Source organism: Monodelphis domestica, chromosome 2 (assembly GCF_027887165.1).
Source record: "Monodelphis domestica isolate mMonDom1 chromosome 2, mMonDom1.pri, whole genome shotgun sequence".
Taxonomy (NCBI): domain Eukaryota; kingdom Metazoa; phylum Chordata; class Mammalia; order Didelphimorphia; family Didelphidae; genus Monodelphis; species Monodelphis domestica.
Window position 1 is genome coordinate 390,086,743 of NC_077228.1, and position 25,427 is coordinate 390,112,169.

General features: G+C 36.2%; 1 protein-coding gene and 1 pseudogene across 1 annotated transcript; both read left to right on the forward strand.

The window, feature by feature from the left end:
• Nucleotides 1–557: 557 nt before the first annotated feature.
• LOC100023682 (histone-binding protein RBBP4-like) lies at nucleotides 558–1,825 on the forward strand (annotated as a pseudogene).
• A 7,100-nt stretch (nucleotides 1,826–8,925) lies between these two features.
• On the forward strand, nucleotides 8,926–9,711 carry LOC100030402 (GTPase IMAP family member 4-like). Its single transcript, XM_007485207.2, has one exon. It carries the CDS (start codon nucleotides 8,926–8,928, stop codon nucleotides 9,709–9,711), a length of 786 nt encoding a protein of 261 aa, XP_007485269.2.
• Nucleotides 9,712–25,427: the final 15,716 nt, after the last annotated feature.

Here is a 25,427-nt window from a genome sequence, read left to right on the forward strand (position 1 = left end):
ACATTACACATCAACAATTCTTTACTATTATAGGGAAAGGATTGCACTCATAATGATGATCTCAATTTTGAATCAAATAAATTGATTTTGAATCCTGGGTTTCCTACTTATTATCTCTGTGACTAAACTCAATTTACCTAACTGAACTCTAAGTTTCCTTGCTTTTAAAGTGAGGAGGTTGGACTCCTTTCTACTGAGAAATTTATTATGTAATTCCACCTGTATAAACTAAAGGTTACTTATTTAGTAATTTCTAGTCATTGTAGTCTTGCAGACCTTTCTGTAGATTTGAGATATGAAATCTTCTATAATACTTCCCAACCCAAGCCCAGGACTAGATCAATATTGCCTAAATACGTGCTGTGTACTGAAGGTCACATAGTATATTTCTTGAAAGTGGAAAGATCAAAACAAAAGAGGCCATGCACGGAGAGAGCGCCCTCGAGCCCTCCCCCATCCCCCACACCTTCACCCTCACCCCTCCTTCCCTGCGCCTCTACTCAGGGAACCCCTGGCCCCTCCGCCCGTCATTCTGCCCATCAGCTTCTCCGCTCGCCATGGCCGACAAGGAAGCAGCCTTTGATGATGCTGTAGAAGAACAAGTGATCAAAGAGGAGTACAAAATATGGAAAAAAATACTCCTTTTTTCTATGACCTAGTGATGACCCATGCCTTAGGATGGCCCAGCCTGACTGCACAATGGCTTCCAGACATAAAAAGACCCAAAGGGAAAGATTTCAGCATTCATCAACTTGTCCTGGGTACACACACATCTGATGAACAGAATCATCTTGTGATAGACAGTGTGCAGCTCCCCAATGATGATGCTCAGTTTGATGCCTCACTGTGACAGTGAAAAAGGAGAATTTGGAGGCTTTGGCTCAGTTACTGGGGAAAATTGAAATTGAAATCAAGTTTAACCATAAAGGAGAAGTGAAAAGGGTCCGTTATATGCTCCAGATTCCTTACGTCATTGCAACAAAAACTCCATCCAGTGATGTCCTTATTTTTGACTACACCAAGCACCCTTCAAAGCCAGACCCTTCTGGGGAGTGTAATCCAGACTTGCACCTCCCGTGGACATCAAAAGGAGGGCTTTGGGTTGTCGTGGAACCCAAATCTCAGTAGACACTTGCTTAGTGCATCAGATGATCATATCAGCTGCTTGTGCGACATCAGTGCTGTTCCGAAGGAAGGCAAAGTAGTGAATGCAAAGACCATATTCACAGGACACATAGCAGTACTCAATGATGTTTCTTGGCACCTCCTCCATGAATCTCTCTTTGGATCAGTTGCTGATGATCAGAAGCTTATGATCTGGGACAAATGATCAAACAATATTTCTAAACCAAGCCACTCAGTGGATGCCCACAGCGTGGAAGTAAATTGTCTTTCTTTTAATCCTTATAGTGAGTTCATTCTTGCCACAGCATCAGCTGATAAGACAGTTACATTGTGGGATCTTAGAAATCTGAAATTGAAGTTGCATTCCTTTGAGTCACATAAGGATGAAATATTCCAGGTTCATTGGTCTCCTCACAATGAAACTATCTTGGCTTCCAGTGGCACTAACCAAAGCCTGAACATCTGGGACTTGAGTAAAATTGGAGAGGAGCAGTCCCCAGAAGATGGCCCACCAGAATTGTTGTTTATTCATGGTGATCACACAGCCAAAATATCTGATTTCTCCTGGAACCCAATTGAACCATGGGTTATTTGTTCTAGATCAGAAGACAATATCATGCAAGTCTGGCAGATGGCAGAGAACATATACAATGAGGAAGACCCTGATGGAAATATGGATGCAGAGGGACAGGGGTCCTAGACTTGTCTGCACTGCTGCTGATTTTTAGACTCCCCTTACTTCCCAACCTGAGATTGACTTAACACTGGTTTTGAGACAGACATTTTTTTTTTGTCCAGACATCCTTCTATAGGCAATTGTAAACCCAGACAGCAAGTGATCTCACTCTTAACTGAGGTGGAGGAGGGGGCTTGACTCAGCAGAGCCACACACCCATATTTAATTTTTCCCCAAGAACTTTTTATGAGCAAATCCAGCTCAAAAATCTGATTTTAGCCACAGAAAATGGACCATGAGTGTTTTTTTCTTCCTAAGCTATAACTGCAAGTTTTTTCAGGCTAATTTAACTAAAATTAGGATGGGATAGGATTTCTATCCAAGTGAGGAGTCTGAGACACTGAAGTATTAGCATTGTAAGATGTCTGAACTGTTTCCTTTGTTTATAGAGAAATTCAGAGACTAAAATTGGCATGGTTAACCTTCTAGGCTACCCTAGATGGTTTCCTCTGTATCCAGTCAAAATTTCTTAGTGAAAAATTTTTGTTATATTTAATTTTTTTCCCCTAGTGACTGTTTAGTGTCTCCTTCCATTTCTCATCTGATGGGGTAGGGGGGGGACAAACAGCCATGTGAAATGTTTTGTAGTTATACCTACAAAATACCTTTGTTCACCTTCTCATATAGTTTTGCTCTTTAGTGTATTTCTTGAGCTATGTTTTTATATTATTTCTTTGCTTTTTGTGAATTTTTGTTTTAAACTTGGGACCAGCAGGTTACAAAGAAGGTATATGTTCTTACGTGACAGATGTATGCCTGGTAGACTGAACAGTAATCTGAAAGCAGATCAACTGGTAGCTGACGTATTTTAAAATTAATTCTGAATGGCATTCTTTCTTTTTTCCCTTTCTTAAAAAATGTTTTTGAACAAATCCCACACTAATGGAATTAGTCCATGACCACTCATTTTCTATGACATCTTTTGGGGTAACTTGTCCAACCGCATCCTGTTACTGTACATGACTAACTGTAAGCGATTATGATGGAATAAATTGTTTTTCTACATAAAAAATGTGGAAGGATACAGGTTGATGATGTGAAGTTATTCACCTGGGGTTGGGGTATGCAGAGAATAAAGATTGTATAACTGCTAGATATCCACTAGTGCAGACACAGAATCCCAAAGATATATTCCAATATATTTCTTCCTCTAGTCTTACACTATTTAAGATAAATGTACTTTATCCATTTAATTCAATAAGTATTTATTATCTATAGTGACTGAAAGACCATTATAAGAAAAGAGATGCAAAGAAAAAAAATAGCCCCTCATCTCAAAAAGCTTCCATTTTATTAAGGAAAATCATGTGAATACATAAAAGTAAATATAATTTATAATGCAGGTAATCAGGACAGCTTCTAGAAATTCATGAAAGCTTTTTGTCTCCATAAGGAGAGATCAGTACCAAATGATGTGTAATGTGAGATATCTGAGTTGTATATAAGATAAATACTAATTTCATCTCATGTATGTGATGTCATTTGAGATGAATTTGCTTGTTTGGTTTCTTTTTTAGTTTATTTAATTGTTTAATTAATTTAGAATATTTTTCCATGATTACATAATTAATGTTCTTTTCATTCTCTCCCCCACCCCCTCCCACAGCCAACCAGCAATTCCATTGGGTTTTACATGTGTCATTGATCCAGAATTATTTCCGTAACTAACATTTGCACTACGATGATCATTTAGAGTCTATATACCCAATCACATCTCCATCAAACCATGTGATCAAGCAAATGTTTTTTCTTCTGTATTTCTACTCTCATAGTTCTTTCTCTGGATGTGGATAGTGTTCTTTCTCTTAAGTGTCTCAGAATTGTCCTGGATCATTGTATTGCTACTAGTAGAGAAGTCTATTATATTCAATTGTGCCACAGTGTATCCATCCCTGTGCATAATGTTCTCCTGCTTCTGCTCCTTTACTTCATCAGTTTCTGGAGGAAATTCCAGTACACATGGGATTCCTCCAGTTCATTATTCCTTTGAACACAATGGTATTCCATCACCAATGGATACCACAATTTATCCACCTATTTCCTGATTGAAGGGCATTCCTTCATTTTCCAATTATTTTTTACCACCACAAAGTGTGCAGTTATAAATATTTTTGTATGTCTTTTTTCCTTATGATATTTTTGGTGTATAAGCTCAGCAGTGGTATGGCTGATTAAAGTGGCAGGCAGTATTTTAAAGCCCTTTGGACCTAGTTCCAAATTGCCATCCAGAATGGTTGGATCAATTCACAACTCCACCAGTAATTCATTAAATTTTGTCACATTGCCTCCAAAATTTATTACTTTCCTTTGCTGTCATATTAGCCACTCTGTTAAGTATGAGGTGGTACCTTAGAGTTGGTCTGATTTGCATTTCTCTAATTATAAGACATTTAGAACACTTATTTCATGTGCTTATTCATAGTTTTGATTTCTTTAACTGAAAATTGCCTATTCACATCCCTTGTCCATTTATCATTTGGGGAATGGTTTGATTTTTTGTACAATTGATTAAGCTCCTCATAAATTTGAGAAATTTGACCTTTGTCAGAGGTTTTCGTTATAAATTTTTTACCAATTTGTTGCTTCCTTTCTAATTGTGGTTGCATTGATTTTGTTTGTACAAAATCCTTTTAATTTAATGTATTCAAAAATATTCATTTTATATATTTTATATTCTCCATCTCTTGTTTGGTCTTAAAATCTTTCCTTTCCCATAGATCTGACAGGTACACTCTTTTATGTTACCTAATTTACTTACAGTTTCCTTCTTTATATTCAAATCATTCACCCATTTTGAGTTTATCTTGCTATAGGGTGTGAGATGTTGATCCAATCCCAGTCTCTACCATACTGTTTTCCATTTTTTCCCAGCAGTTTTTGTCCAATAGTGGATTTTTGTCCCCAAAGCTGGGATATTTGTTTTTATCACAGACTGCCTTGCTGAAGTCACTTACCCCAAGTCTATTCCACTAATCCACCTTTCTGTCTCTTAGACAGTACCATATTGTTTTGACGACTAATGATTTAGAGTACATTTTAAGATCTGGTACTGCTATGTCCCCATCCTTCAATTTTTTTCAGTATTTCCCTTGATATTCTTGATCGTTTGTTCTTCCAAATTAACTTTGTTATAATTTTTTCTAATTTTTCTAATAAAAAATATTTTCTAATAAAATTATTATTCTAATAAAAAAATTTTTAGGAGTTTGATAGGTATGGCACTTAAGTAAATTATTTTGAGTAGGATTGTCATTCTTATTATGTTAGCTCATCCTACCAATGAGCAATTAATGTTTTTTCCAATTGTTTAAATCTAGTTTTAATTGCATGGAAAGTGTTTTGTAGTTGTGTTCATATAATTCCTCTGTTTTTCATGACAAATAGATTTCTAAATATTTTATTTTATCTAGGGTTATTTTTAATGGAATTTCTCTTTTTAACTCATTGCTGAGATGTGTTGGAAATATATAGAAATGCTAATGATTTATGTGTGTTTATTTTTATATCCTGCAACTTTGCTAAAGTTGTTAAATTATTTACTCTAACTTTTTAGTTGATTCTCTAGGGTTCTTTAAGTAGACCATCATATCATCAGCATCTTTAATTTGTTCTCTTTCTAGTTTTTTTAATTTGCATACTCAATTAATTGACTTCTTCCCTCTCTGATTTGTTAATATATGCCCTCAGGGATATAAATTTTCCCCTGAGTACTGCTTTGGTTGCATGCCATAGATTTTGATATTATGTCTCCTCATTGTCATTCTCTTCAATTAAATTATTCTTTGTTTCTATGATTTGTTCTTTAACCAACTAATTTTGGAGAATCATATTTTTTAATTTCTATTGAATTTTTAATTTGCCTCTCCATTTACCCTAATTATTATTTTATTGCCTTATGATCTTAAAAGATTGTATTTATTATTTCTGCTTTTTTGCATTTGTTTGCCATGTTTTTATGTCTTATGATGTGGCCAATCTTTGTGAATGTAACATGTGCTCCTGAAAAGAATGTGTATTCCTTTTTGTTCCTCTTTATTTTTTTCCAAATATCTATTAACTATTTTTATAACACTTTATTTATATCTCTTAGCTCTTTCTCAATTATTTTTGGTTTGATTTATCTAGATCTAATAGAGGAAGATTCAATGTCTCCCACTAATAGGATTTTACTCTCTATTTCTTCTTAAGCTCCAATAGTTACTCCTTTTAAAATGTAGATGCTATTTGGTGCATTTGGTGCATATATGTTGAGTACTGATATTTCCTCATTGTCTGTATTGCCTTTCATCAGGATGCAATCTCCTTTCCTATCTCTTTTAATCAGATCTGTTTTTACTTTGGCTTTGTCAGATACCATGATTGAGACTTCTGACTTCTTTTTCTCAGTTGAAGCCTAATAGCTCTTGCTCCAGTTTTTTATCTTTATTCTCTGTGTGTGTCTCCCTGCCTCATATGTGTTTCTAATAAACAAAATATGGTAGGATTTTGGTTTCTAATCCACTTTTCTATTTGCTTCCATTGCATGAATGAGTTCATCCCATTCATATTCAGTTATGATTACCACCTGTTTATTCCTCATCATTTTTATTTCCTCTCCTAGTCTTACCCTTTTTTCTTTCTCTATTTCCTTCTACACCAGTGTTTTGCTTTTAATCAGTCCCTCGCAATACCCACCCTTATATTACTTCCTTTCCTACCCACTCCCTTCTCATTCCCCTCTTATTTTTCATTAGGGTTTATTAAATCCCTCCCCCCTCTCTTTCCCTTCCTTTTTGTATTCCCCACCTCACTTCCCCCCCTTCATTTCCCCCTCTCTCCTTCCCTATAGGTTAAGATAGAATTCAATACCTCAATGGATTTAGATGTGCTTCCCTCTCAGATTTGATTCCATTGAGAGTAAGGTTAAATATTGCCTTTTAGCACTTTCTTCCTCTATTCTTATAATAGTATTCTTCCCTCCACCCCATATGCAACTCTTTCTGTGGTATAGATTATCCTACTTTTCTTATTATTTCAAGTTGCTCTTGGTGCCTTCTCCCATTCCTCCCCCTTTCTTATTTTACATATCCTCTTAAACCACTTAGTACCCAAACCACTACTTATGAATAATTCTTCTAACTTCTATGATAGTGAATACAGTTTTTGAATTACAAATATCATTTTCCCATATAGGAATATAAACAATTTGACCTTACTGAAGCCCTTAAGAGAATTTTTTTTCTTTTCCCTCTCTTTCTTGTTTATGTTTTCGTGTTTCTCTTGAATTTTGTATTTGGACATCAACTTTTCTGTTTAGTTCTGATCTTTTCTTTAAAAATACTTGGGAGAGAAAGCTAAAGTTCAGATCTCCTGAAACCCTCCCTTACCAATCTCAAACCAAATGCTCCTAGGGCACCGAAATTCAAAACAATCAACAGCATAGACCCTGGGAGTCCTCTTCCTGGACCTGGACCTGGACCAAAAGGTATGCCCCCCCAAAAGCCAGAATCCGAGACCACTCGGACCTAAGAGGTAGGCAGAAGGAAGGTCCTAGGACCCATCCCCCCCAACCCAGAGCTCTGAGTCTGAGTCCGAGGCAGCAGAGGCAACCTCAGAGCCTGCTATTCTGAAGGCCGCTTCCTGAAAACAACCTAACCCAGTCGAGGGGGCACCCAGACAGCAGGGAAACAGAGAGAGAGGGGGGAGCTTGTAACCCCCTGGCTGGATCCTTCCATCGGAGTCTCACAAAAAAAGTCCCTGCCTCAAGGCATACTCAATTCAACCCAGGGAAAGCTAATCTCATTAGAAGCCCTCAGATCTCCAGGAAGCCGCAGCCCCTTCCCCCTCAGAGAGCAGGCTCATCTGGCTGGCTAAGGCACAGGAACAAGGGCCAAGCTAGGCTTAGAGCGTGGAAGTAAGGCAATGGAGAAGCATCAGGAGGGTGCCGAGGAGAGGAGGGCAGTAACAGAGACATACCAGCAACTCCTGGCTTCCCGGGAAGACAGAACAACAACTGCATAGAACAGACAATCTGCCTAGGGCTAAAACCTCTGAACACCAGACAGAGATGAGAAAAGTTAATCCCCCCCCCACTCAGATAGAGATGGCAAACTCCACAGAAGCACAAAAGTCCCAAAATTAAAAAAAAAAAGGGGGCGACTTTGGACACATTTTATGGAGCAAAAATACAAAACATAGAGAAGATAGAAGAGGAAACACAAGTAAATGCTCCAAAACCTTCCAAAGGAAATGGAAACTCTCCACAAACCCATGAAGAATTTGAATCTGAAATGATCAAAAAGATGGAAGCCTTGTGGGAGAAAAAGTGGGAAATAATGCAAAAGAAATTCACGCATCTACAAAACCAGTTTGACCAAACTGTAAAAGAAAACCAGGCTTTAAAGCAAGAACTAACAAAGCAAAGCCAAAAGAGCAAGAAATTAGAAGAGAACATAAAATATCTCACTGACAAAGTGACAGATTTGGAAAATAGAGGGAGAAGAGATAATTTAAGAATAATTGGACTTCCAGAAAAGCCAGAAATAAACAGCAATTTCGACATTGTAATACAAGAGATAATCAAAGAAAATTGCCCAGGGATTCTAGAACAAGGGGGTAATACAGCCACTGACAGAGCTCACAGAACACCCTCTACACTAAACCCCCAAAAGACAACTCCCAGGAATTTAATTGCCAAATTCCAAAACTCTCAAACAAAAGAAAAAGTCCTGCAAAAAGCCAGAAAAAGACAATTTAGATATAATGGAATGCCAATCAGGGTCACACAAGCCCTTGCAAGTTCTACTTTAAATGTTCGTAAGGCATGGAACATGATCTTCAGAAAGGCAAGAGAGCTGGGTCTTCAACCAAGAATCAACTATCCAGCAAAACTGACTAGATACTTCCAAGGGAAAGTATGGGCATTCAACAAAATAGAAGATTTCCAACTTTTTGCAATGAAAAGACCAGATCTCTGTGGAAAGTTCGATATCAAAAATCAAAGAGCATGGAATACCTGAAAAGATCCAGACACAAACAGAGGAGACTCAAGGGAGCAAGAACTCAGAATTGTCCTCGTGGGGAAAATGGGAGCTGGGAAAAGTGCCACAGGAAATACCATCCTGGGCAGGAAAGAGTTTGAATCCACAATCTTAGGAGGATCAATTGCCAAGACATGCAAGGAAGCCCAGACCAATTGGAAAGGAAGGCAGGTTTCTGTAGTTGATACTCCAGGCATTTTTGATGCAAACACCCCAGAGCGAGACAATTTAAATGCAATAGCCCATTTCATGACACTCTCCTCTCCCGGCCCACATGCTCTCCTACTAGTGTTGAGAGTGGGTCGTTTCACAGAGGAGGAGAAGGCAGCCATTGAGAGGCTTTATTCTCTTCTAGGTGCTGATGCAGTCAGGTTTTTGATCATTGTATTCACTGGGAAAGATCAGCTAGAAGAACTAAGTATAAGGGATTATGTAGAATCCATTCAAGACCCCTATTTCAATGAATTGAGGAAGAAGTGTGGAAATCGATATTGCTCACTTGACAATAGGGCAAGAGGAGCTCAGAGGGATGCCCAGATTTCAGAGCTGATGGCCATGATTGTTAGCATGGTGCAAGAGAATGGAAACACCCACTACACCAACAATGTATATCAATCGGTGGAAGACTACCTCCAGAAGAAGACACAGGAAAGTGTGGAATACATCAAGATGCAGCATCAGAGGGAAATGGCAGAAATTAGGCAAAAGTATTCAAATGAGGAACAAAGGAAAAAAAAGCCCAGGAAGCCGAAGAAATGTACCAGAGAAGTAAGCAGGAAGCTAGGAAGAATACTGAGACTAATGACAATATCCTTTTCGGAGTGGTTCTGATTATTGTGGACATTGTTGTAGCATGGGTTAGGAAGATCTTCTGGTAGACCTACTAATACCCAGAATTCTTTTCATATCTAGTTTCACTCTGGCCTGCATTCATAGAGTCATGCTTTTCCAGGGAGAAGAGTGGTAAGAGCTAGGCAACTAGAGTTAAGCAACTTTCCCAGGGTCACCCAGCTAAGAAATATCTGAGCCTAGATTTGAATCCAGGATCTCCAACTTTGCCCCCAAGATATACTGTCCTAAAACGATGCACAACCCAGCAGCGGGAAGGCTTCACAAACCATTTATTTCTGAGCCTCATTTTTCTCATCAGATCCCAAGTCTTTAATAGGATTATTCAATATTTAATCAACACCAAAGGAAAGTCTGAGTTGGGGGAAAAAGAAATAAAGCATAAGTACTGGAAATTTAAAGTTAATTAGAAGGAACAGAGAGATGAAACATAAGATATGCAGAGATTGGGGTTTTTAATAGAGTTTTGAAATTTTTTCTTTATAAATCAATCTTTATTTTAAAAGCATTCTTTACAGACCTGGAGACTCTGTTAGTCTAGAAACCTAAGAATCGATTGTATTCTAATATTTTTAGATTTTTGGAAATATGAAGTACTGAAAATTTTTTTTTTAATTAGGAGAAAAAATAACTTGCCTTGGCTCTATTAGAAAAAAAAAATCATTCTCTTTTTTAGGGTTGTTTCAAATTTTTCTCTGGTTTTCTGACTAACTTCTTTGGGTTATTTATACTTTTTATGGCATTCTATGTTTTTATGGTTTGTCTTATTCTTGTTCCTGTTTATTCACTATTGATAAACTATAACTTGGCATGGTTCAGGTTATTCTTTTTTACTCCTGATTTTGCTAGGATTTTGCCTTACTTATTTGCTATTTTATTGATTTGTCTCTCTGCTCTTTTCTTTTTTTTAACAGATTTGCTGTGTTTAATTTTGTTGATCTTTTGAAAGAGCCAATTTTTAGTTTTATCAATTATATGAGCTTTTTGTTGCCATTTTATCTACTTCCCATCTAATTTCAAAGACTGTTTTTGTACTCATTTTAGCTTTGTTTTATAATTTTTCAAAATGCATATTCACTTTTTGATCCTCTCTTTTCTGTTTTGATTACATATGATTATGAAGAAATGATTTTTCTTCTAAGGAATGCTTTAAAGGCATCCTAGAAATTGTCATACATGTTTCATGAATATATTTTTTCTTCACATTGTTATTCAGTGTTTCTGTTCTATTTCATATGTTTTGACCCAACCTGTATTTTAAATTTCATAATATATCAATATCAAATATTAATAAATCAAAATTTTATGTTAAATGTTCAAAAAAAATACTTGGAAATCACAGATGTTCAAGATGGCGGCTTAGAGAAAGCTGAAGTTCAGATCTCCAGACACCCTTCACTACAGTGTCTTGGGTTTAAAATCAAATATAAGGTGGTTGCCAGGGAAATATTCCCAATTATTCAAATATCCAAGTCAATTGGGTTTTATAGAGATTTTAATTAACAATACAATGAGTAATCAAAGAAAGAGAGAGAGAGTAAGAAAGGAATAAGTATGAAGGGCCTCAAGGCAATATGGCCTAGACCTGAGTCTTAAAAGAGAAATCAGTCAGTTTTTTTATAACACTCACCATAAGATCTGTCTAAGTAAGGATTTCTAATGACACCAGGCCAGCAGCATCTCAGCTGCTTTCACCAGCTCTCTCCTCCATCTGAATGTTTCAGAATCAGTCTCCTCAGAATGAGTCTCTCCAATCTGAATGTTTCAGAATGACCTTCCAGCTCTTCCCTGAGCTCTTATTTTTAAGGGCAAAATCTTCTCTGTCACCTCCCCTAAGTCCTTACATCTACCAATCACTGTAGATGTTTCTAAAGGACTGCCCATTCTTAGTCCACACCTAAGAAGGTGTGGATTTTTGAGTAATTCACACCAGGAAAGCTCTGAGTAAATTTTCCAGTTCTTTGTTCCTTGTAAATTCACAAGTTGCTTGACCTTTATAAGTACTTAGCTTAAGAAAAGTATGGGTTTAAGTACTTTTCATTGTTCAGAAAAGAGTTTACAACTTTATCTTCCCCTAGGGCAAACCCAAGTAGGTAAAGTAGAATTCTCACATTCCTGCTTTAAGTAGAGTTCACTGCCCAAATGGGGAATGGACTTAATCCAATCTTATAAAATAGGGTCTGGGAAATTTTAAGGTTTACAGTCTTTAATGAATAATGCTTGGAAATGATCAAATAAAATATTATTTAAAAATACTTGGAAATCTTCTATTTTGTTAAATGCCCATACTTTCCTCTGGAAGTATATAAGAAGTATATAATCTGATCCTTGATTGTAGACCAATTTTTTTTGCCTTTCTGAATTTCTTATTCCAAGCCTTGCAGTCCTTTAGTGTGGAGGCTGCCAGATCCTCTGTAATCCTGTCTGAGGCAACTTGATACCTGAATTGTCTCTTTCTGGCTCCTTGCAATATTTTCTCCTTAACTAGGAAGTTCTTGAATTTGGCAATTACATTCCTGGGGTTTGTCTTTTGAGGATTTAATATAGAGGGTCATCTATGGACTCTTTCAGTGCCTCCTTCTTCCCAATTCTTTTCTTTAAAGACTGGTTTTCAGCAATGATATTTTAATTTCCCCCTTTTTTCCTTCTTTTTTAGTTTTGGAAATTATTTTTAATTAATAAATTTAGAATATTTTTCCATGGTTACAAGTTTCTTGTTCTTTCCTCCCCCCCACCACCACTTCTCTCCCATAGCTAACACACAATTCCACTGGGTTTTACATTTGTCATTGACCAAGAACTATTTGCATATTATTTATATTTGTACTAGTTTGATCATTTTGAGTCTATATCCCCATCAACCCATTTGATCAAGGAGTTGTTTTTTTGTACTCCCACAATTCTTCATCTGAATGTAAATGGTGTGCTTTCTCATAGATCTCTCAGAATTGTCCTAGACTATTGCATTGCTGCTAGTAGACAAGTCCATTGTGCCACAGTGTATCTGTCTCTATGTATAATGTTCTCCTGGTTCTGCTCCTTTCACTCTGCATCAATTCCTGGAGGTTGTTCCAGTTCACATGGAATTCCTCTAGTTTATTATTCCTTTGAGCTCAATAGTATCCCATCACTAACATGTACCACAATTTGTTCAGCCATTCCCCAACTGAAGGGCCTCCCCTCATTTTCCTTTTCAGTTCAGTCTATTCTACTTTTCATGGCTTCAAGCAGGTCAATTCTTGTCTCCAATTTGTTTCTCATTTCATTTGATTTCTGGGCTTCTTTTTCAAGTGGAAGATTCTGTCTTTTAAACTAGTATTTTCTTTTTGAACTGTTTCCCACTTTTCATGCCAAGTTTGTTCTACCTTTCTTACTTGGTTCTCCACCTCTATTCTGATTTCCTGGAGGATTGTGACCAATTTTCTTTTTTTTTTTAACAGTTTGGATGTGTTTGCTTGTTTGTCACCCTCTGCTGCCTCCTTTGTAGACTGTAATTTTTCCCCATAGAATTTATCCAGAATCAAAACTTTTTTTCTTATTTTTTGGAAGTTGTAGTTTATAGTTCTTGGGTGTTGATGGCCATTGCTGTGGTAGTTTTTTCTTCCCTTCCTAGTCAGAAATGTGAGTGAGGATGGTAGTCAGGTCTCTGTGTATGGAGCTTCAGAGGTTTTGCCCTGAGTCTAGTCTCCATTCTCTGCTTCATCTGCTGGGTGCAGCCCCTCTCTGTGTTATCTCTTTGCCCAAGCTCTGAGTTTCTCAGACTCCTTGGATCCCAAGTCTCACTGCTTTCAGGAGTAAATCTGTGGTGCCCTCAGCCAGTCCCCAAGAACCTAGAGTTTGCCCCATGCTTGCTCTGACTCTGGTTCTGTAGGTGGCGGTGGAGTGATCAACTCATACTTGGATGGGAGTAATTTTACCCCCTTACAGTGTGGAAATGCCTAAACCCTGCCTACCTTCAGGCCCTACAGAAGAGCCCCTTTACTCATCTGATTTTGGTTTTTGTCCTTTTGAGGTGTTTTATATTGGTTGGTGGTGAGGAAAAACCCTTGGTTCTACCCTATGGTCATCTTAGCCTGGAAGTCCCCTTGAGATGAGTTTTAAAGAAAGAAATAGTGTTGAAAAAGAAGTAAAAAGACACTATCTTCAAGACAAGGGAGACAAATATCTATGACCCCAGCTTTCTTAATCTAATTCAGTATAAAACCTACCTAGCATCTAGTTTCTTGCCTATAATCATTACTATTACTGTTTGGACAGACATATCCTTATTAGAGCTATTGTTTGTAAAACCAATTTTAAAAATATAAATGTGGGACCACTAGGTGGAAGTGAGGTAGGAAGAAATACAAATATCTTCTTGCACCATTTCTTTTTTTTTAAACCCTTACCTTCATTGTGTATTGGTTCTAAGGCAGAAGAGTGGTAAGGACTAGGTAATGAGGGTCAAGTGACTTGCCCAGGGTCACACAGCTAAGAAGTGTCTGAGGCCAGATTTGAACCCAGGACCTCCCATCTCTGGGCCTGGCTCTCAATCCACTGAGCTACCCAACTGCCCCCTTATACCATTTCTGTTTGAATGAACAAGGCTGCAAGATAAACCTTTAATTTTTATCTACTTTATGTGAAGATCTATGTTCCTTGAAATCCCAAACCTATATAGTACAAAGAATAATTCAAGGGTTGTTCAAACTTTTTGTTTTCAAGCACACCCAATATGTTGCATATTTCTATGCTTTAAGTTAACCTACAAAAATAGCTTCTAAAATTCAGGAGAACCACACTATAGTTTATTTTAAAATTAACAGAGGGTGAAGAGTACCTTTATCAATTTGTATTTTGACACTGAAAACTTTACAACATTGAAAATATGGGATATTTATTTAAATGGTACTTGTGACAAGGTTCTGGAACCTCTGATAGCAAAGGTCACAATACCAAAGATAGAGAGGTGCCTGAGTGAGTCAGGAATTGATTAGATGATACTTTCAGAGAGGCAGCTGTCACTGATATTATAAAATAGATTCATCACCATCAAGTCCTTCAGGGGTTCTCTGTGCCCATGATTTTAGAAAGCTTTTTGCATGGCATGATATAGTTGAATTTCCTAGGCGCAAACACAAGAAAAGGGAATAGGGGAAAAGCCATTCCCAAAAGACCCTTGAAGCATCAACATTCCACTCCCAACAAATAATTCTCGTCAGGCAATCTTTGTCTTCCTCCTCATCCAAAGATATAAGTCTACAATAGCAAACAAAATTACCAGATATAAAGTTGTCCTGAATATACTAGCTAAGGATGATGGGGGGCTCATGTTCTCATAAAGCTACTGTTAACCATTTCTACCTCTCTCCCTCATATTTTCTCTCCTCTTCCAATTTCCATTCATTGATTCTAGTTTGCTCTTTGGAACCAAAGAGAAGAAGTTTAATCACTCTTCTATAGAATATGTCAGCTTTTTAAATTTCCAAAGACAGACATCATGTCTTCCTTAAGATATTTCTTCTCCAGCCTGGACACATGTCACCATTTCCTTCTGTATCTCTAGCAGTTAAAACCATATCTGACACTTGTTAAATGCTTAATGGTTACTTATTGACTGTCTAATTGATTTATTTTTAAAAAATTTTCAGATTATATGTTGTTGTAATTTGTAATAGTCATTTTCTGATATTTTACAATCCATGTTCTCCCTTTCCATCTCAACTCTCTCCCTTGCCCAAGACCACAGCTAATATGTATAGGTTGTATGTATATAAAAATATATGTAAATATATCTTATCATACAATACATGTTCCCATGTTGATCATGTGGAAGATGACTTATACCACTTACACTAGAGAAAAATTCGTGGAGTAAAGTGAATGGCATAATTCATGACATTCGGAGTTCACCCTTATATGGTGGTAGATAGCCTTTTTCTTCATGAGTACCTTAGAGATGTCCTACATTCTTACATTATTGATAATAGTTGTCATTCACAATTGATCAACATGCTATTTCAATTGTGGTCTGATTAAGGCAGGGCAAGCGGAACTGTTGTGGCATTGTAATTAGCTAAATCTAATATATACATAAGGACCAGGTAAATTACACTGTGAGTAGGATAGGAACTGGTTGGTTGTTGTCCTGCCTATTCAAAAAGGACCAAAATGACATCCCTGGTAAAGTCTTTTGCTTCATGCATAAATTGGACTTAAGAGAGGCAGAGTTGCACTTTCTCTTACAGTGTTATCGAAGTCCAGTGGCAAAATATTTTGGTGATACTTTGGGATGATATAGATGACTTTAGATTCTTCCATATCTATCCAGGCTCTAGGTGCTCCACAGTACCTGCTCTTTCTACCTCCATGCCATTGGAACAAGTTAATCTCATTCATTTCTTCTTTCGGAGAAGTCTTCATATGTGTGAGGAGAAAACCCTCTGTCTTATCAACAGATTTGAGACCTGTACATTACCCTCAGCCTCGTTTAGCCTGCTTGATAAGATATTTCACTGAGGTGTAGCTTCTGCATATGCTATAGTTTCTTGGAGCCACAGGTGAACTGGGTGGCAGGTGGACCCCAAAAGAAGAAAGTGTCCCTTAGAAGAAGTAGGCAAGCCCTCACAGCACAAATACTTTTCTTTCCTAAAAACCCTATACAGCCAGAGGGAGAGCAGTACTGTGTTAGCAAAAGGAAGAAGTATTAGCTAAGACATTTAAGAAGTCAGAAGCAGAGCCAAAACTTGAGCAGACTAAGGAGGGTTTTACCCCAGGGCATCAAAATTAAGTGCTGATAACATTTTTTGTCTTTCTGCAAAGTAAAAACAACCGGGCTTAGTCCCTTATTAGCAAGAATAACTGGCTCAAATAGGAAACTACCAGATGGAGTGAGCATTCTGTCCATCCTATCTTGTCCCCCATCACCATTCCCTGAAGCTACAACCCTGGTAAGATTCCTGCCAAATGTGGCCTGTCCTTAGCCTTACTCCCAGTCTTGTTGCAGCTTCCTTAGAAGTAGTGTCTTGGGGTCTTTGCCATTATTCTGAATTGAATTGAAGAGGTATTTCCTGATGCTTATGCAAACACATACACCTGTACTCATATATCGTTGTTCTGGGCAAAAAAGTATCAATTTAATAAAAAAGGCTTTCGGTTTTTAGTCAGACTGTAGCACCTTTGAACATTTTGAGATATTGTTGATCACACAGTGCAAGAGCAAGTGCATGGACTTGAGCAAGCTCCTGTGAATTCAGAAAGTTTGGGATGGATTTTCTAGGACTTCTGGAAAGAGCCTCAGATATGACCCTATTTCTGAGGTTATTTCAGAGTATACTAACTGGCAGAAAGGCAATCAGTGAAATTTTGGGTCTTTGTGTTTTTTTTTTCCTTTCCAGTGAATCTCTGGGGGTAATTCCACACCATGCCATCTCAGATCAAGTTTCCAGGCGCACTAGAGTCTATGTTTAAAAGACATTCTTGGACATGTTGAACCATCTCTCTAAGAAGGCAATTGACTAAGACTATCCTATTATCCTCTGTTTATTTAACAGATGACTCAGAAAATTGTTTTTTGATATATCAAGAAACAACTTAGAAAACTTTGTCTAGACCACTCTGAGGAAACATATCAAAATAATAGCACATCCCCTTTAAATCACCCTTCCCATCACAGTTCTCTGGCCACTTTTTCATCATACTTTAAAGTATACTCAAACTAAATATATTTGCCTAGTTGGTAGTTAATACCACAGGTCTTAATTTCTTGGTAATGGAAGGTTTAGACTTTTAATAACTCTCTAAAGAAAAGATAGAAAGTTAACAGAGACCCTTGACTATATAATAGGGAACATGATCATTACTAAAAGTCCTTACCAATAATTCACTCTTCCTAATAAATATATGTGTTATATGTATGCATATATGTATATATATATATATATATATATATATATATATATATATATATATGAACCTACCATGTGGTATTTTCTCTATAACTTAAGAGTCTTAGAGAGCTAAGGGAAGTGCCAAGAGATAAAAATTCATGAAGCAAGTATATGTTAATGACAGAATTTAAACTCAGATCTTCCTGGCTTGTCTATTCAGTAAACTACATATTTTTAATAGTAGAAAAAAGTGAAAAAATTTAAGTGATTGCTACGAAATGTGTTTTCTCTCTCATATGAACACACATGCATAGACACACACTATTGATACCTTTGCTCATGCCATGCTCCATATCTAAAATGTACTCTTTTATATATGTATTTTAACTTTAAAAGATATTTTTCAATTACATGTAGAAACAATTTTTGACAACCATTTTCACATTTTGCAATTTAGATTTTTCCTTCCCTTCCTCCCTCCATCTCCACTCCCCAGAAGCACTAAATAGTCTAATATAGGTTATACTAGTGCTTTCATGTAATCATACACATTTCCATATTCCTCATTACTTGATAGGAGACATGTATCATGAATTCAATAAAAATCTCATGGAGGAAATCCAGTGAAAAATTATATACTTTCATCTACATTCAAACTCCAACAATTCCATCTTTGTCAGGGGATAGCATTTTTTATCATGAATACTTGGGGGTTTCTTGGAACCTTGTTTTGCTCAAAATAGTTTAGTCCTTCATATCTGATCATTGTATAATATTGTGTTACTGTATATACTGCTCTCCAGGTTCTGTTCACTTCATTTCACACCAATTCATACAAGTTTCTAGGGTTTTCCAAACTCATTCCATTCATCACTTCTTATGGTGCAAAATTTTCTATTAGAGACATGTACAACGTTTTTTATACATTCCCTGACTGATGCACAACTTCTCAATTCCCAATTCTTTGCAACTACAAAAGGAACTGCTAAAATATTTTTGTACAAGTATGTCCTTTCCTCCTATCTTTGATGTCATTAGGACACAGACTCAGTAGTAGTATTGCTGGATGAAAGAGTATATATAATTGTATAGGCCCTTGGGCATAGTTATATATTTCCCTCTAGAATGGTTGCTTTAGTTTCCAGTTCTACCAACACCATATTAGTATTCCAGTTTTCCTATATTTCCTCCACAATTTGTAATGTTCTTTTTTGGTCCTATTAACCAATATGGTAGGTGTGGCATGGAATCTCAGGTGTTTTCTTTTAAATTTGAATTTCTCTAATCAGTAGTGATTTGGAAAATTTTTATCATGTAACTATAGATGTTTTTAATTTCTTTATCTGAGAATTATTTGTTCATATCCTTTGACCATTTATCATTTGGAAAATGCTTTGTATTATTATGAATTTAACACAATTCTTTAGGTATTTGAGAAATTAAGTCTTTGTCAGAGACACTAGAAAGGAAAATTTGTTCCAAATTTGTTATTTCCCTAATGATCTTGGTCACATTGTTTTTTTTTGTTCAAAACCTTTTTAATTTAATGTACTCAAAATAATCTCATAATAATTTCATTTTCCATTGTGTTTTCTTTGACTTGTTTGGCCATAGATTCTTCCCTTCTCCATAAGTATGATAGATAAACTTTTCCATATTCCTCTAATTTTCCTTATGGTACCTCCCATATATTTCTAGCTCATTTTCCATTTTGACCTTATCTTGCTATTTGGTAGGAGATGTTGGTCTATGCCTAGTTTCTGCCATAATGTTCTCTTGTTTTTATGTTTCTCTTCAGTGTTGAATTTGGTTAGTGGATTTTTTTTTTGTTAGGAATCCTTGCAAGTACTCTATTTCATTAAATACTCTTTTTCTCCCTAGAGGATTAGGTTTACTTTCACTGGGTCTGTGATTCTTGTTTGTAGGTCTAGATTCTTTGCCTTTCAGAAAATCACATTTCATGCCTTCTTTAATGTAGAAGCTATTGTGTCTTGTATAATTCTGACTATGCCTCCATGGTTTAGCTAGTTTCCTTCTGGTTACTTTAAGCAGTTTTTCCATGGCCTGGAAATTTTTGAATTTTGTTATACCAGTCTTGTAATGTTTTATATTAGAGTCTCTTTGAGGAGGAGATGAAGTTCCCTTCCCGTCTGAGTATATCAAAGAAATCTTCCCTCATGTCCATGATTTTTAGTTATAGTTTTAAAGTATTCCAGTGATTGTGAGATTGTCTTTTTCTAGATCCATTTTCCATGTCAATTGTTTTCCAGTGAGCAATTTCAGATTTTCTAATTTTTTTTAATTTTTAAATTTTGTCTTATTGTTTCCTGTTACCTTATGGAGTCATTAATTTTCATTTGCTGAATTCTTATTTATAGAGGGTTATTCTCTTCCATAAGCTTTTGAATTTCCTTTTTTCATTTGGCCCATTCTAGTCTTTAGAAATTGTCTGCTTTAATTTTTTCTGTCCATTTTAACTTGTTACACTATAGTCTTTAAGGTGTTGTTTTCTTCAGTGTTTTTGACTTACATTCTCATTTGGCCATTATGATTTTTAGGGGGTTGCTTTCTTCAGTTAAAAATTTCCAAATATGTCCTCATTCTACTATTTCTTTTATTATTTCATTTTTAAACTTCTTTTCAATCACTTCCAACAGTGATTTTTTGGCAGAGAGATTTGGGTGGGGACAGGGTATGTGGCTGATATCCTTTCTTACTTTCTTTTGGGAATTCTTTCCTTTTCATTGTTGTCCTCTTTTGAGTTTATCTTTTAATCTTCCCTGTCACTGAAGTAATTTTCAAAAGTTATGGATTTTTTGCTCTTCTCTTAAGGTAAAGTTAGCAGTTTTTAATACTTGCTTGTAATCCCTCTCTGTTGCTTTAGCTAGACCTGATTATCTTTGAATCCCTTGTTGTGTACTTCCAGGGGGTGGACCAGCTGGATTCTCATGGGGAGCCTTGTAGGTATTTTATACACTTGAATTCTGCTTTCTCTGCTTAAAGTTATACTATTGTCTCTTGTGTCTGACTACTATCCCACTCTATTGTTTCATTGCTTCAGGCCATTTGGGAACATGTAGGGCTATTTTTTTTGTTTTTTTTGTTTTGTTGTTTTAGGATACTAAGAATTGCACTGAGTATTCTCCACTCTGCTATTACCTCACCTCAGGCCACCATGAGAAAGTGATTTGGGCTGGCCCGTATTCTGCCATTTCCCCCAATGTTGCACTCACTGTGTTGCTCTGCCTTCTCAGTCAATGAATTGTGTCCCTTCTGTTTTGTTTTGAGGAATTTTTTTCCTGTTCTTGTATGCTTGAAGGGTTTGAGAGAGCGAAGTATCCCTTATTATTCCATTTTAGTTCCAAGCATTCAACTGTAAACCCTGAAATGTAATTTCTTTCTCCATCTCTATCTGTTGGAATAAAAGACATTTGTGTGGTTTGAATAAGATAATGGATGTTAAACACTTTTTAAACCTTAAAGCACTATATCAATGCAAGGTATCATTATTGTTGTGGTTGTTATTTTTATTATTAGTCATCAGGCCTCCCTTATGGTGCAGATAATTACATTCGGTGAACATTTTTACTGCACTCTTGCTGAGCTCAAGCAAAATTTATGGAGAAAATGAGGGTATGTTGGTAAATGTATAACAGCTGGTCTCTCTAGAAAAAAAAATGTATGCACATACTTTTTTGGCTTAATCTGTGTTATTAACACTTTCTTAAGTCTGTACAATCAACAAAACAATGAAGCAAACCCTAATATCTTCCTAAGTTTAAAAGTTAACACTGAAAATTTGATAATCAGATATAACCAGTTAAAAGTGGTTCCATTACATCCTTGAGTAGAATATTTATAATTTGTTGAAGACCAATTGAAGAATTAATTCTTGTTTCTCCAAAAATATCTGCTCATTACATTTTGGTAAGGATTAAAAGAAGCTTTCAGGCTATGTATTAATTATCTTTATATCTGAAAATGCCTAAAAGTGTATTGCATATAATAGGGGTATAATAACGGAATTGAATTACATTTTTAATGGTGTTTAAGGCAGAAAGAGTCAAATGTATGAAAAAGTCTCTTTCAGGTGATGATATTATCTTAATTAAACGCTATTTTGCATCTTTTTTAAATAGATAAAATACATATTTCAAGTATATATATATATATATTTTTTTAAATATATTTTATTTGATCATTTCCAAGCATTATTCGTTAAAGACATAGATCATTTTCTTTTCCTCCCCCCCACCCCCCATAGCCGACGCGTAAGTCCACTGGGCATTAGATGTTTTCTTGATTTGAACCCATTGCTTTGTTGATAGTATTTGCATTAGAGTGTTCATTTAAAGTCTATCCTCTGTCATGTCCCCTCAACCTCTGTATTCAGGCAGTTGCTTTTTCTCGGTGTTTCCACTCCCATAGTTTATCCTTTGCTTATGAATGGTGTTTTTTTTCTCCTGGATCCCTGAAAGTTGTTCAGGGACATTACACCGCCCCTAATGGAGAAGTCCATTACGTTCGATTATACCACAGTGTATTAGTCTCTGTGTACAATGTTCTCCTGGTTCTGCTCCTCTCGCTCTGCATCACTTCCTGGAGGTTGTTCCAGTCTCCATGGAACTTCTCCACTTTATTATTCCTTTGAGCACAATAGTATTCCATCACCAACATATACCACAGTTTGTTCAGCCATTCCCCAATTGATGGGCTTCCCCTCGTTTTCCAGTTTTGGGCCACTACAAAGAGCGCAGCTATGAATATTTTTGTACAAGTCTTTGTGTCCATTATCTCTTTGGGGTACAGACCCAGCAGTGCTATGGCTGGGTCAAAGGGTAGATATTCTTTTGTCGCCCTTTGGGCATAGTTCCAAATTGCCCTCCAGAATGTTTGGATCAGTTCACAGCTCCACCAGCAATGAATTAATGTCCCTACTTTGCCACATCCCCTCCAGCATTCATTACTTTCCTTTGCTGTTATGTTAGCCAATCTGCTAGGTGTGAGGTGATACCTCAGAGTTGTTTTGATTTGCATCTCTCTGATTATAAGAGATGTAGAACACTTCTTCATGTGCTTGTTAATAGTTTTGATTTCTTTATCTGAGAACTGCCTATCCATTTCCCTTGCCCATTTATCAATTGGAGAATGGCTTGATTTTTTGTACAATTGATTTAGCTCATTATAAATATGAGTAATTAAACCTTTGTCAGAGGTTTCTATGAAGATTTTTTCCCAATTTGTTGTTTCCCTTCTGATTTTAGTTATATTGGTTTTGTTTGTACAAAAGCTTTTTAGTTTGATGTAGTCAAAATTATTTATTTTACATTTTGTGATTCTTTCTATATCTTGCTTGGTTTTAAAGCCTTTCCCCTCCCAAAGGTCTGACATGTATACTATTCTGTGTTTACCCAATTTACTTATGGTTTCCTTCTTTATGTTTAAGTCACTCACCCATTTTGAATTTATCTTGGTGTAGGGTGTGAGGTGTTGATCTATTCCTAGTCTCTCCCACACTGTCTTCCAATTTTCCCAGCAGTTTTTATCGAATAGTGGATTTTTGTCCCAAAAGCTGGAATCTTTGGGTTTGTCGTATACTGTCTTGCTGAGGTCGTTTTCCCCCAGTCTATTCCACTGATCTTCCTTTCTGTTTCTTAGCCAGTACCAAATTGTTTTGATGACTGCTGCTTTGTAATATAGTTTGAGGTCTGGGACTGCAAGGCCCCCATCATATGTGTTTTTTTTTCATTATTTCCCTGGATATCCTTGATCTTTTGTTCTTCCAAATGAACTTTGTTATGGTTTTTTCTAAATCAGTGAAGAAGTATTTTGGTAGTTCAATGGGTATGGCACTAAATAGATAAATAAGTTTGGGTAGGATGGTCATTTTTATTATATTGGCTCGTCCTATCCATGAGCAGTTAATGTTTTTCCAGTTGTTCAAGTCTAGTTTTAGTTGTGTGGCGAGTGTTTTGTAGTTGTGTTCATATAGTTCCTGTGTTTGTCTTGGGAGATAGATTCCTAGGTATTTTATTTTGTCTAAGGTGATTTTGAATGGGATTTCTCTTTCTAGTTCTTGCTGCTGAGCTGTGTTGGAGATATATAGAAAAGCTGATGATTTATGTGGGTTTATTTTGTATCCTGCAACTTTGCTAAAGTTGTTGATTATTTCAATTAGCTTTTTGGTTGAATCTCTAGGATTCTTTAAGTAGACCATCATGTCATCCGCAAAGAGTGATAACTTGGTCTCCTCCTTGCCTATTCTGATGCCTTCAATTTCTTTATCTTCTCTAATTGCTACTGCTAGTGTTTCTAGTACAATGTCAAATAGTAGAGGTGATAATGGGCATCCTTGTTTCACTCCTGATCTTATTGGGAATGCATCTAGTTTATCCCCATTGCAGATGATATTAGCTGTTGGTTTTAGATATATACTGTTTATTATTTTTAGGAATGACCCTTCTATTCCTATGCTTTCTAGTGTTTTTAATAGGATTGGGTGTTGTATTTTATCAAAGGCTTTTTCTGCATCTATTGAGATAATCATGTGGTTCTTGCTAGTTTGCTTGTTGATGTGGTCAATTATGTGGATGGTTTTCCTAATGTTGAACCAGCCCTGCATCCCTGGTATGAATCCTACTTGATCATGGTGAATGATCCTTCTGATCACTTGCTGGAGTCTTTTTGCTAGTATCCTATTTAAGATTTTTGCATCTATATTCATTAGGGAGATTGGTCTATAGTTTTCTTTCTCTGTTTTTGACCTGCCTGGTTTTGGAATCAGTACCATGTTTGTGTCGTAAAAGGAGTTTGGTAGAACTCCCTCTTTGCTTATTATGTCAAATAGTTTGTATAGTATTGGGGTTAACTGTTCTCTGAATGTTTGATAGAATTCACAGGTGAATCCATCAGGCCCTGGGGATTTTTTCTTAGGAAGTTCTTTGATGGCTTGATGGATTTCAATTTCTGATATGGGATTATTTAAGAATTCTATTTCCTCTTCTGTTAGTCTAGGCAGTTTGTATTTTTGTATATATTCATCCATTTCTCCTAAATTGGTGTATTTATTGCCATATAATTGGGCAAAGTAATTTCTAATGATTGCCTTAATTTCCTCCTCATTGGAGGTGCTGTCCCCCTTTTCATCTTTAATGCTGTGAATTTGCTTTTCTTCCTTCCTTTTTTTAATTAGATTGACCAGTACTTTGTCTATTTTGTTTGTTTTTTCAAAGTACCAGCTTCTTGTCTTATTTATTAAATCAATAGTTCTATCACTTTCGATTTTATTAATTTCTCCCTTAATTTTTAGGATTTCTAATTTGGTTTTCTGCTGGGGGTTTTTAATTTGATCGCTTTCGAGTTTTTTCAATTGCATTTCCAATTGATTGATCTCTGCTCTCCCTTGTTTGTTAATATGAGCTTTCAGGGATATGAATTTGCCTCTGATTACCGCTTTGGCTGCATCCCAAAAGGTTTGAAAGGATGTTTTGCCGTTGTCATTTTCCTTGATGAAATTATTAATTGTTTCTATGATTTCTTCTTTAGCTAAACGGTTTTGGAGTATCATATTGTTTAATTTCCAATTGGTTTTAGATTTGGTTTTCCATGTACCATTACTAATCATTATTTTTATTGCCTTGTGATCTGAGAAGGCTGCATTCATTATTTCTGCTTTTTTGCATTTGTGTGCTATGTTTCTGTGACCTAATGTATGGTCAATTTTTGTGAATGTGCCATGTGGTGCTGAGAAGAAGGTGTATTCCTTTTTATCCCTATTTATTTTTCTCCATATGTCTATTAATTCTAATTTTTCTAAGATTTCATTCATTT

Coding starts and splice junctions, on each gene's coding strand:
- LOC100030402 (XM_007485207.2), top strand. CDS start 8,926: ATGGGAGCTGGGAAAAGTGCCACAGGAAATACCATCCTGGGCAGGAAA.